Source organism: Rana temporaria, chromosome 1, assembly GCF_905171775.1.
Source record: "Rana temporaria chromosome 1, aRanTem1.1, whole genome shotgun sequence".
Taxonomy (NCBI): Eukaryota; Metazoa; Chordata; class Amphibia; order Anura; family Ranidae; genus Rana; species Rana temporaria.
In genome coordinates, this window is record NC_053489.1 from 93,707,610 (window position 1) to 93,721,730 (window position 14,121).

The 14,121-nt window shown below is 42.8% G+C and overlaps 1 protein-coding gene across 1 annotated transcript in view; it reads left to right on the plus strand.

Annotated features, from left to right (window-relative positions):
- SERINC5 (serine incorporator 5) overlaps positions 1 to 14,121 on the plus strand; it is a 105,455-nt gene that overhangs the window by 63,333 nt on the left and 28,001 nt on the right. The window contains exons 4-6 of the mRNA XM_040340538.1: positions 1,099 to 1,181; positions 12,562 to 12,655; positions 12,924 to 13,135. Coding sequence (XP_040196472.1) covers positions 1,099 to 1,181; positions 12,562 to 12,655; positions 12,924 to 13,135 — 389 coding nt within the window. The remainder of the gene's footprint in view (positions 1 to 1,098; positions 1,182 to 12,561; positions 12,656 to 12,923; positions 13,136 to 14,121) is intronic.

Consider the following 14,121-nt stretch of genomic DNA (forward strand, 5'->3'; position numbering starts at 1 on the left):
TGGTGCCGACACATACCAAAGTACAGAGCCATGGGTTATTACCAATTGCTTTAAATTTGCTGTATCATACTGAAGAGAAGTGGTCACAGAATAAAAAAAAAAAATTGACCATGCGGTAGGTTGAGGATTTAGCTTATTCTAAATTATTAAACATCTTCTGTTGAGGGGCCTTTTTAGATTAGATTATTATTATTATTATTATACAGTATACTGTATATTGCCAATAGTTTGCACAGCACTTTACAATATTAAGGGTGACGGTACAATGAAAATACAATGCATATAAAAGGATTAAGTGAGCCCTGCTTGTGGGAGCTTACAATCTAAAACCTAAGGGCAATGGCACAAAAGTTAATAACAACTGGTAAATAATTAACAAATACCGTGCTGGTGACCCCGCAATAGGGTTAAAACTTTTTTGCCAAAGGGAGTTTGACAAGACACGTGGCCACTCATTTAAATTAGAAGAAAAGAGGTTTAACCATAAACAACGTTGAGGGTTCTTTACTGTATGAGCGGTCAGGATGTGGAATTCCCTTCCACAAGTGGTGGTCTCAGCGGGGGGGCATCAATAGTTTCAATAAACTATTAGATAAGCACCTGAACAACCACAACATACAGGGATATACAAGGTAATACGGACTTATAATCACACACATAGGTTGGACTTGTGTCTTTTTTCAACCTCTCCTACTATATAACTGTGAAGGGTGAGCTGATGGAAAAGGTAGAAGTTCAGTTTTTAGGTAGTTATGGGCTTCCCTGAAGAGATGCTGTACATTTTCAGGGATCGCCTAAGGGTAGACAAAGTAGGACACAGCTGGGTATATTGGGGTAAGGAGTTAGAGGATGGGAAAGGCTCTGGAAAAGTCCTAGAGGTGAGCAAGGAAGCAAAAGGGCAGGAGATCTTGAGGAATGGAGTGGACTATTGGATTGATATTTCGAGATGAGTTTGGTGATGTAGATGGAGAAGCATTTTGGATGACTTTGTATGTTGTAAGCTGAACTTGCACCATTTTTTCTCATCATTATTGACCATGTAACTGTAACTATGTATATGTAACATATATTAATGCAGCTGTATATTTTAATTTGCAGATTCTGGTTTGTCAAGTTTCTAATTATCATAGCAATGTGTTCCGGAGCCTTCTTCTTACCTGATCAAGATACGTTCCTTCTAGGTAATTTTGTCTTGTATTGTGTTTGTAGTGCACCAGGAACCACAAGGGACCTCGCTGGCTCTTCTGAAATCAATACTTATAAGGAGTAGTACAACCAAACCTTGTTTGGCTGTACTTCTGTGGATCACAGGTGACCTGGCCATTTTATAGATAGGCAACTCCTATCATCATATTGATTAGTGGTTCCAAATTAAGAATAACTACTGCAGTAGGGAACAGACACAAAAGATGCATTTGGCATCTTTCCAAATAACCGCTCTGCTTTATTATGACGCAATTGTAGGTTTTTATACACATGATTACGTAGGTATCACATTAATATTACAATTGTACGTTTATGGTAACAAGGGGCGTAACATGGGCAGACTAATTCTAACCAAAGAATGCAAACATGTAATGAAAACCTTATTAGTGCCGTGTGCACAGCGAGTACAGTGTGCAATACATACAAAATGGAATACAATTATATACAGAACTTACACATTTCCTTTACAGTTCTGCACCCATGTAACCTGTTTTCAGCTGACAGTGGGCTGTTGGCTGACATTACATCAGATTTATAGAGTAAACGCATTTCATAATACATTTTTGTGGATTAGATTTATTACTGTATAAAGAACAAATTTTGTAGCCTCAGTAAAGGCTCTGAAAATATTTTCTGAACAGTTCAAGTTTAAAGCTGAACTCCAGATTTGCCTCCAGTCTTGTACAGTTGTTGAGACGCTTCTCCTGTACTGAAATTGATTGCTCTGATTTCACTTCACACCGTAAGGTTCTCACTGTGTGTACTAGAAACTTCAGTAATTGAGATAGAATTCACCTAATTTTCTGCCTGGAGCGTCATCTAGGGCAGGGGTCTCAAACTGGCGGCCCTCCAGCTGTTGCAAAACTACAAATCCCATGAGGCATTGCAAGGCACAAGCATGACTCCCTCAGGCAGAGGCATGATGGGACTTGTAGTTCCACAACAGCTGGAAAGCCACCAGGTTCAGACCCCCTGATCTAGGGCTTTCCTCCCCGACCTGACTGTCCCCAGCCTGTCCCTTTTTTTATTCTTTGGATTTTACTTCTTTCAATCAGGGAAGCTCAGCATCACATGTGGGCACTACCTTTTATGCAAATACAGCCTGCCTAGGAATGCCCACTCTTCCAGACGGATAGCCACCTATCAAGGCATTTAGATATTTGCAAAACCCCTCGCCAGATCTGGCTCACTGCTTGCATCAGAGCTCCGTGTTCTTGAGGGGAATACTGGGGCAGGGTGTTGTAATGTTGTCAGGAAGCTATGCACAGCACTCTGCCGGTCCCTTCTATCGGCTATGTACATTTCATTGAGAAACGGAGTCCCAGTGATGTCACTGGGTCTAAAATAAAGTACATAATGAAAATGAAGTTTTTGTTTAAGCATCTAATTAGCATCTTGATGAAGCATGAAAAGGTAAAATATACCCAGATTAAAGTGGTTTTAACTTAATTTTTTTTTTGTTTACCTTGATGCATTCTCTGGATTAGGGTAAAAGAGTCCATATCTTTCCTTCCCCCAACACTTACATGACTCTCAATCCAGTGCTGTCCCAGCTGCAGCATCACTTCCTGGTCTTGCAGAAGACGCGCCTCCTGCTGCTGTCGGTAAAACTCATGTGAGGGAGGGAGCGGAGGTGTAGCTATGTGTGTAACTATGGACTTGAACCCCACTACAGGATAGCACACATAAGTGCCCCCATTGCACACAGTTCGCTAAGTGGTCATTCGCGGGAGGGTGGGAGGTGCGGGTCGCACCAGCAAAGAGGAGGTAAGGGACTGCTCTGTGCAATCTTTTGATTTAAGGAAAAATAAGACCATTAATACCACTTTAAACTTCAAGTGATTCTAAAGCCAAAGTTTGTTTATTTTCTTGAAATAAAAAAGAGGGTTTTCTTGCCTCCTCTTCTCTTTCCTCTCAACCTAGCCATGCAAGCAAGCTGTCTGGGCGGGCCCTCCCATGTGGATCCGAACCTACGAGGCTACGGGGGACAGCATTGCCAGCCCTGCACGCTAACCACTGTACTAGGAGTCCCGCCCTTGCCTCCTCTTCTCAACGATACAGCACAGAGTGGCCTCTTGCCTCTTCTTTTTTTGGTCCCCTGCTGGCACTGTTCTCATCTTCTCCCTCCAAATGCCCCTATAGCAAGCTGTGTTGGCACACTTCCGACCACACTGTTTGTGTCCCTAGACGCACACAACATGGCTAACATTTTGCCTTTAGAACCATTTTCACTTTTAATATTAAACAGTTTTTTGCCCAGTAGGATGATTTGCTAGTGTCGGCTCACTTCATGTCCACTTACCTGATTGAAGAATAGTCCATTGCCACTGGAAAAGTGGACCTTGGCCTTCCTCATGCCAAAACAATGCAATAAATGGAAAAAACTGTTTTAAATCTGTAGGGAAAAAAGTTAATAGATATACTACCTTACCCCTAGGTTTTGTAGTGCAGGTGGTGAGATTACGCTCTATCCAACAAGGACCTGGGAAATGGTGAGCAGCCTGAATGTCATTAGTTTACAGCACAGTAGCGTAATTATACAAGATTTGGAATACTCTGCATTTCCCGTTATCTCGTTGGATGCAGTGAGACAACACCCTCATCTAGGCACCACAAGCTGCTGAACAAATGTAAACTCCAGTCCCACAATCATAGGTTTAGAAATGTCTGGGTTGTGAAGTTCAGTTTGGGTCAGTTGGTGTTTCAGTTCAGCTGTGTTTCTATTTTTGTTCTTCGTGAATGTTGTGGTGCGGTTTCATTCTGGCGAGTGTAAGAATTTCCGTTCCTTATTTTATTGTTCGTAAATCCAATGAAGTAAAATTGTCACAGACAACATGAGGTGCAAAATGTGTTGATCAGCTGTCTGACACTATTTATTCCCTGAAATCGAGACAGAACATTTTGACATTGGCAGACAAGATCACTACATTTTCAGTAAAAGTGATTGTATACTACTTTGTATACTTTATCCATTTTTATATTTAGGACTAAAATCTAAAACCTTAATTTTTTTTTTTTTACATTTTTTATTGGCTGTCTCCTTTAAAAAGTTTTTGTTGCATCATTTGAGTCTGCAACAAAATAAATGCTTTAGTTAGAAAGCCTGTTTATGGTGCTGAGTAGCTGAAGCTCACATTACATACTCAGCTGATCATTTAGGTCTGGCTAACCAATCCTCCCTTTCCGTTTCCCTAAAGTGGAACTTCCACTCATCTGATTCCCCCCCCCCCTCCGGTGCCACAATTGGCACCTTTCGGGGTGAGGGGGACATGATACCTATCTTTCACAGGTATCCTTTCCCACTTCCGGGAGTCCGGCCGTGGCCAGTGGCACGTGACGTCACCGCGCGGCTCCATCCTCAAACTCTACCGGCCGCCAGGCCAATAGGAGATAGGAACGGGGGGGGCCTCGTGCATGTGCAGTAGGGTTCCCGTTGTGAAGCCAAAAGGCTACACTGCCGGGTACCCTTACCCGCAATGTAGGTGGCAGCACCCGACGGCTGATGGAAACATCAGCTGCGGTGCCGACATCGAGGGACTCCAGGACAGGTAAGTGTCCATTTATTAAAAGCCAGCAGCTGCAGTATTTGTAGCTGCAGGCTTTTCATTTAAAAAAAATTCGGAACACCACTTAAAGGTGAAACAATCTCAAAGGGAGAAGCTACAGCTCTCTTCAAAATCCAGATTGGTCCACCCTGCATCAAAAACCTAACAAAAAAGTTAACCAAAACCCATAATAGTTTGCCTTTTGATTTAAAATTTCTGTCTGTACCATTCAGAGATGCACTATCGTTAAAAGTATTGGGACACCAGCCTTTACACACACATTAACTTTTAATGGCATCCCAGTCTTCGTCCGTAGAGTTCTATATTGAGTTGGTCCACCCTTTGTAGCTATAACATTTTCAACTCTTCTGGGAAGGCTGTCCACAAGGTTTAGGAGTGTGTCTATGGGAATGTTTAACCATTCTTCCAGAAGCACATTTGTGAGGTCAGGCACCAATGTGGACAAGAAGCCTCCGTTCTATTTCATCCCAAAGGTGTTCTATCGGGGGTCAGGACTCTGTGCAGGTCAGACAAGTACCTCCACCTCAAACTCGTTAATCCATGTCTTTATGAACCTTTCTTTGTGCCTTGGTCCAAATAATTTGGTGGAGGGGGGATTATGGTGTGGGGTTGTTATTCAGGGGTTGGGCTTGGCCTAAGGCATCAGCATACCAAGACATTTCGGACAATTTTATGCTCCCAACTTTGTGAGAACAGTTTGGGGATGGACCCTTCCTGTTCCAACAAGACTTCGCACCAGTGCACAAACAAGGTCTATAAAGACATGGATGAGTGAGTTTGGGGTGGAGGAACTTGACTGGCTTGCACCTTAACCCGATAGAACACCTTTGGGATGAATTGGAGCAGAGAATTATTTCTTTCAGCTTTTAAAGGAAACCTGTACTAAAAGAAATACAGAAGGCTGCTTATACAGACCTCTCCTCCTGAAATTGCTAGTTGCATGCCTGCCTTGGGTCTGTGACTTATATATTGAAGCACGGCAAGCAGTTTCCAAAGAAGATCTGCAATGGCATCCTTTTATACTGTATTTCTTACAATAAAGGTTCACGTTAAAAAGCCAGTCCTCTATAAAACAGTGTGTGTGCGTAAGTGATTTACAATCCTGTCTTACCATAGGAACCAATCACAATGGATATATAGCCAAATAAAGATAACCTGCTGTGATAGGCGTTAGAGGAATAGACTGGCAAGTGTTGGCAACAGAGTTGGGGGATAGGAGTGAGGAGCTGAGATGAACAAAGGCGACGAGGTCCTCAGGTTACATTCTTGAACCTCAGGATTGTCCAGCTAATCCAGCATCTGAACACAAGATTACATGATTTACCTATAATATATGCAGCCTAATGCTCTACGCCAGGGATATGCAATTAGCGGACCTCCAGCTGGTGCAAAACTACAAGTCCCATCATGCCTCTGGGTGTCATGCTTGTGGCTGTCAGTCTTGCTATGCCTCATGGGACTTGTAGTTCGGCAACAGCTGGAGGTCCGCTAATTGCATACCCCTGCTCTACACTGATGACCATTTTATGAAATTGCAAATGACAGCCCTGTTGTTCCCTGCAGTTGTCACCGCCCCACTAGGGTGTCCAAAATCCACATTTACAAAATGTAACCCACACCAAGGGATTTTTAGCAGTAAAATCCAACTTTCATTGCACTTTCAGAAGCGGCAATACAAAATCTAAAAACGCTATGCAAACCATAAAAACGCTATGCAAACCATAGCATGTTTTGAACAAAAGGGTTCTTTTTCAAGCCTGGCTTGTGTTTATGTGTGTGCGTGTATATACGCTTGTTTTGAGCAAGCGTGAAGAAAAAAAATGCTGTAAGTTAGGAATGCATTCAGAAATAGAAGTGTTAATAGTTTATATTTATCAATTGAAATGGAATGTAAATGAACAGAAGGGAATTCCAAATCCTAAATCAATATTTGGTGTGAACAGCCTTTACTTTAAAAACAGCATTGATTCTTCTAGGTACACTTGCACACAGTTTTTTTGAAGGAACTTGGCAGGTTAGATTTTTCCAAATGTCTGAAGAAATAACCACAGATCTTATGTGAATGTAGGATGCCTTGAATCCTTCTCTCTTCATGTAATCCCAGACAGACTCGACGTTGAGATCGGGGCTCTGTTGGGGCCAAACCATAACTTCCAGGACTCTTTGTTCTTCTTTACTCTGAAGATAGTTAATGACATTGGCTGTATGTTTGGGGTCATTGTTGAATGAATGAATGAATGAATGAATGAAAAACTTATATAGCGCGGCACATGCGAACTGAATCGCCTCTGGGCGCTTGATGTTTCGTGTCTCATGACATCAAAAGAGCAGAGTTTTGATCCGTCTTCTGAAAGTCAGATGGTTTTCCTCCAACCGAACGCTGGTTGGTAAAGCGTTCCATAGTCTCGGACCTTGAAAAGCAAACCTTCTTTCTCCTTTGGACTTGTATTTGGTTTTTGGCACCTTGACCAGATTTTGGTCGCTGGATCGCAGAATGCGATTAGAATTGTGAGGTTCTATCTTGTCGCAAAGATATTGCGGAGCCTTCCCATGGATGCACTTATGTGTCAGGCAGAGTGCTTTAAATGCAATTCTGTCTTTTACTGGCAACCAGTGAAGGGTTCTCAGCGAAGGTGAGATTGATTCCCATGTCCTTTTCCCAGTCACCAGTCTGGCGGCCGTATTCTGTATGACTTGCAGACGAGCGATTTGGTACTTTGGGAGCCCGAGGTAAAGGGCATTTGCATAGTCCAGTCTGGAATTCACGATTGTTCCCACCACGACTGCTACGTCTTCTTTGGGGATAAATGGAATAAGTCTGCGTAGTAGGCGCAACAAATGGTGTGATCCGCTGACTACTGACCCTATTTGTGCGTCCATTGTCATGAAGGTGTCAAAAATGACTCCTAGACTTTTGACTTTGGAGCTAGGGGTGATGCTTTGGCCCAGAATGGGCGGCGGTGTCCAGGTTGTTGCCAGTTGACTCTTGCGGCTGGCGTGAAACATAAGAAGTTCTGTTTTGGAACTGTTGAGTTTAAGATAACTCTTAGTCATCCAATTTTCTATCGAAGAGAGACATTTCTCTAAACTGAGATGATGATCCTTTTTGTTGCAGATGCGAAAATACAATTGCGTATCGTCTGCATAAGAGTGATAAAGTAGTTCTTGGCTACTGATAATATCAAAGAGAGGGCGAAGATAGATGTTGAACAGTACCGGTGACAGGGGGGATCCTTGAGGGAATCCACATGGCACCGTGCGTTTTTCCGACGTGAAAGATCCCAGTTTCACTGTTTGTGATCGGTTTTCAAGAAAGGAGGAAAACCATGGTAAATCACCTTCTGCGATTCTGGCTACCTCGGCCAGTCGCATCAGTAACATTTTGTGGTCTACCGTGTCAAAGGCTGCGCTTAGGTCCAGCAGAACCAGGAGACAGGATTCTCCCTCGTCTGCGGCCTCGAGGGCATCGTCCCATATTTTAAGTAAGGCCGTTTCTGTCCCGTGTCCGGGACGGAAACCTGATTGAAATGGATCGAGTAGATTGTGGGTATCCAGATGCTGTTGCAGCTGTTGTACCACTATTTTCTCCATTATCTTGGAGAGAATATTTAGGCCTGTTATGGGGCGGCGGTGAGTTGGGTCCTTGGGATCCAAGTTAGGTTTTTTCAGGATGGGCTGGATTGTGCCCTCTTTCAGCAGGGATGGCACTATGCCTTCCTTAAATGACTGATTTATAAGCTGTGTGATGGGAGGCGCCAGAATGTCGGCGCATTCCTTCAGCAGCTTGGTGGGAATGATGTCATTGGGTGCTGTGCTGTTCCGCAACGCACCAATGATATTTTTGGTGGTATCGATGGAGATGGGTTCCAGAGTGAACTTAGTTGATTGTAGAAGGTTTCTGTTGGTGTTTTGTAGTTGATTGAAGAGGGGGCTGAGGGGGGTATTATTTTGCAGAATACTTACCCGGATTCTTTCGATTTTGTCGATGAAGAAATACGATAGTTCATTACAGAACTCTTGGGTGTCTGAATTGGGGACTTCAAGACATCCCGGATTCATGGTCTGGGTGACAATCTTGAATAGTTCTCGGGGGCGGTTCATGGCGCTGTTAATCGTCATAGAAAAATGATGTTTCTTTGCTTTGAAGATTTCTTTATGATATTGTGTTGTTATTGCCTTGTAGATGATGAGGTGATCTTCTGAAGGGCTTCTTTTCCAGGCGGCTTCCGCCCTTCTGCGCTCTTGCTTCAGTAGGGACAGCTGGTTGTTGAACCAGCCGGACTTTTTTTTCCGGATGCGGACTTTGCGTTTCGGTGCTACTAAGTCGGCTGATTGTAGCAGAGCTGCATTTATGGCATCCAGTGTATCTGAGGCTGTTAACTGAGGATGAATAGTTTCGATTCGGTTTCCCAAGGTAGATTTGAAGAGTTCTGAATGGAGCTTCTTCTGAGATCTAGCCCAGTGTATTGTCACCGGCTTGGGTGCTTTTATAACTGGTGGAATTTTGGAAATTATGAAACTAATTGCATGGTGGTCTGTCCATGGCAAAGGTTCATTTCCCAAAATGTTTATTTTCAGATTTTGTCTGAAAATTAGGTCGAGTGTGTGACCTGAAGCATGCGTGGGACCGCATATAAGTTGCTGTAGTCCTAATCCTTCCAGGTGATCGATGCAGGCATCCGCAATGGGATCCTGTGAGGAGTTGGCCCACAGATTGAAGTCCCCGAGCAGCAAAAGATGTTTGCTGTTAAGGGTATAAGTGGATATGAACTCCGTTAATGATGGTAGAAGCTGCGATTTTGGCCCAGGTGGCCTATAGCAGAGGAGAATGTGAACAGTCTCCTGGGGGTTAGTTTGAAGTTGAAGAGTAAGGGTTTCCATAAATGGAAGAGGATTTTGAAGGACCGGCTTAGTGATTGCAATATGAAACTTATGGATCACCGCCAGGCCTCCTCCTCTTTGCCCTATTCTGTTTTCCGTTATAATTCGATAATTTTCTGGCACCAATTCTCCAAGAATGGTGTTGCAGTCGTCTGAAAGCCAGCTTTCTGTGATAAAGAGGCAGTCTAGATCGTTTTGTAGTAAGAAATCGTGGATTTCTGATCGGTGTTTTACTGCCGATCTTGTGTTGATCAAAGCACATATGTGCTTGAGCTGGGTTAAATGGTTGAAATTTTTGATGGTCGATCGTTGATCGAATCTCAAAAGTTGGTCTATTTTTAAGGCCTTTTTGGTGACGGCTGGTAATACTGTTGCGAATTGTCTCAGACCCCAAATCGTTTCTGCAGAGTATCGCAGTTTAACCATTGTTGCCAGTCACCGGGGGGGGGGGGGGATTAATTGCAATAGAGGGAAGATTCGCTGAATCCTCTCGCTTGGCCTTGGTCCAGAGGAAGGCAAAAAACCCTGGCAGTGCTAAGCCAATTTGCTGCCGCAGGGAAAAAAATTCCTTCCTGATCCCTGAAAGGCGATCGGACGAAACCCTGGATCAAGTACTGTTTGGAATGGGGGGAAGGGTGTCACTGTAGCTGAGGAGTACCAAGATGGCCGCCGATCGGGCCACAGGCCTCAGGTTTGGGGGCTGTTTGGCTTGGTGGGTATGAGCTGGTTGTTAATCCAGGGGAGGATGGGATCCTCCAGGGATAGGGGGATGATCCCTGACAATTCCAGGAAAATTTCGAGGCTGTCAGTGCTCCTTTTTGCGGCGCAAAATGCTGCAAAATGAATTTGGGAACAATCGCACACCTCCCTGATGGTAGGGCATGATGGATAAGTATCTGCCTGTATTTCTCAGCATTGAGGACACCATTGATCCTAACCAAATCTCCAACTCCGTTTGCAGAAATACCTCTCCAAACTTGCAAGGAAACTTCACCATGCTTCACTGTTGCTTGCAGACACTCGTTTGCTCTCCTGCCCTTCGGCCAACAAACTGCCTCTTGCTACAGTCAAATATTTCATATTTTGACTCCTCAGTCCAGAGCACCTGCTGCCATTTTTCTGCACACCATTTATTTTGTTTTCATACATAATTGAGTCGCTTGGCCTTGTTTCCACATCAGTGGTATGGCTTTTTGGCCACAATTCTTTTGTGAAGACCACTTCTGACCAGACATTTGTGGACAGTAGATGGGTGTACCTGGGTCCCACTGGTTTCTGCCAATTCTGTGTTGGTGGCACTGCTGGACATCTGATGTTGAAGGGAAGCAAGTATGATGTGCATTTCATCTTCTGCATTAAGTTTCCTTGGCCAACCGCTTCGTCCATGGTCCTCAACATTGCCCATTTCTTTGTGCTACTTCAGAGGAGCTTGAGCAGCATATCTTAAACCCCAGTCTGCTTTGAAATCTTTGCCTGGGAGAGACCTTGTTGAGGCATATAATTACCTTGTGTTGCTGTGCTTAGTCTTGCCATGGTGTATGACCTGTAGCATGACTGTCTTCCACAACCTCACATTAGTAGCAGAGTTTGGCTTTTCCTCACCCAGTTTTAAGCCTCCTATACAGCTGTTTCTGTGACAGTTAATGATCATATTTAAGCTACACATAAAAAAAATATCATTAGTACCTGCTTGGTTTAATGGATTAATTGTACACCTGAATGTAATCCTACAAAATACCTGGCATAAGAATTGATGCTGGTTTGAATCAAATATTGATTTGATAATTTTTCTTCTGTTGGCTCACTTTGTGTTTTTATAAATTGATAAAAATAAACAAAATATATATGTTTGGGTTAAGAGTGGATCCTCCAAGGCGGACACATTTTTCAATGACAAATGTTTCAGATGGGAATTTATCACTCATTTTCTGATACACCTACACTACAGGAGATCAGAGAAAATCTGCCCAGCGGGACACAGACAGCAATTAGTAACTTGATAGAGTGGAGATGGGGTAAAACTACTTAGACAGGAAGCCATGTGTCCATTTGGAAATGTTGCCTCTACTCTCCTATAATATTTACTTTTGATATGTTCCTGAATATTTACGTTTTATACTCCATATTAAAGCAGAACTACACTCCATCTGCGCACCATAAACCAAAAATGCTATTTAATCATTTTTACTATTCAAAGCCATCCATCAATCCATCCACGTCTCTATGCTTTATTTTTTTGGGAAATCACATTGAAATACACCCCCTAACATTTCTGTCTGTGGCCATCTTGTGTGAAGGCAGATGTTTCATGTAACATTTAGTTCCCAAAATCCATCTGCCCTTGGCTCAGGCATGCAGGCAGGAGGGTGTGCTTAGATGAGAAAACCCCTCCCCTTCTAAAGTTTCCTGGGACGTATGACATCATTTTGGCCTAGGCCAGAAAGTAACTGAAGAAATGTAAAAAAAAAAAACGTTTAAAAGCAGTAAATATGATATACTTTCCTATCTTTTTACTAATGCTAGTTTCATAAGGATTAAAAAATAGTAAATTTTGATTGAGATGGTGAAGTTCTGCTTTAAAGGTGTTTAGAAAATCTAATGTATGTTTAGTAACCTATTAAGTAACACATAAGAGGACTGGCATTTACAACTGTATGTGAAAACGTATTTATGGTCTCACCTGGGGATTTCTCAGGGGAAAGATTTGTCAGCGCACTTCCTGTCTGTTCTTATATACAGTACTAGTTTTGTAGATATTAGCTGGAAACTATTTGATTTTTAAAATCCAGCATTATCATAGGTGGATAAAAACTTTAACTTATTTAGTTAACCTAGAATTTGCTATGGTTGTATGAATCGTTCTATATACGTTCATGGTATTAATGTAATTTTTTTTTTTTATTTGCAGTGTGGCGCCATATTGGTGCACTATTCGCCATTATTTTCTTGGTTATACAACTCACGTTACTGGTGGAATTTGCTCATAAATGGAATAACAATTGGTATGTAATTTCCTTGAATACATAACCCTTTATGCAATACGATTGTATAGTTAATGCATTGTAGACTATAGGAATATCTAGTAAAGGATGGTGGATTATTGGAATTTATAGTGGCCAATCTGATGTTCGCTCAGGTGACAGTAGTCGGTGGTGGCTGGTGCTCAATATTTTTTTTTTGGGGGGGGGGGGGGGGCAAACAACCAACCTTTTATTCACATTTTGTATTTCCACTGTTCTAATTGTGGTGTTTTCTATTGTCCTCTGTCAGGCATTCGGGAACGGCACATAATAAGCTGTGGTATGGTGCGTTGGCGCTGGGGATTCTGTTACTGTACACCATTGCTGTGGGAGCCCTCGGCCTACTGTCATGGTTCTACACCCATCCTGAGCATTGTCTCCTCAACAAAATCATGCTGGGTGTCAATGGTGGCCTATGCTTACTTTTGACACTTGTGTCCATATCACCGTGCGTACTTAAACGTAAGTATTACTTCGCTATATAAATCCTTTAGATCGGGGGTAGGCAAACTTTTGAGATGTGGAGATCAACCTGACGGTACAAACAAACAACTGCCCCAACCTATAACTGGAGATCTACCTGAACAACATGAAATCGATCAAAGATCACCAGGGTTTGGCGCCCCCCCCCCCCCTTTTTTTTTTTTATTAACTAGCAGGGCCTAACTAAATAGTAAGGAAAATGTAATAAAACAAATGTCACTTCAAAAATATATACTTGGCCTACCTTTTATAGGTGGACTCTCAGTCAATAGGGCAGTGGACGATATCAGTAGATTTTTATTTATAGTATATTACATTTTTTTTATTCTTTTTTTTTTTTTTCATTTTTTACTATGCTTCGATGATGAAAAGGCACAGAAGCCATTGATATGATCACTCACTTTTAGAAAAGTAAGGGGACGGTAAATGACATATTTACTGGCCCCTTCCCCATTCTCGGTCCTGAAACATCCCTTGCAGCAGTCAGCGGTAGAGAGGGGGGGAGCTGCTGGGTGGGGGTGTCAAAGCATACAGGGGGTCCAGGCAACAGAATAAAGATGATCCTGAAGAAGAGGGGCAGCAGGAGTGGCATTTAGTGGAACTGATGTGCGGCTTTTTCCTCCGTGCAGCACCTGAATACTGGTGGGAGAGAGAGGAGGAGAAGCAGCATTCAGCTGCTGCAGGAGGAAAATCAAACCCATCAGTTTCACTAAATGGGGCCCGCAGTACCACTCCTCTTCAGGTTCTGAGGTTAGCAACCAAGGGATGCAATCTACTTATCGTCTGCCCACGATTGACAAGTTGACGACCCCCCTCCCGCTTTAGTGTACTATTCTGGGGTTGTATAGATTTGGTTCACAAACTAAAATCTGATTGTACAATCCCCGTTTAGGGTGACCACAAACTTCTCAATACAATTTGCAATCTCTTTAATTTCTATTATATCAACAACAATGTCATTTTTC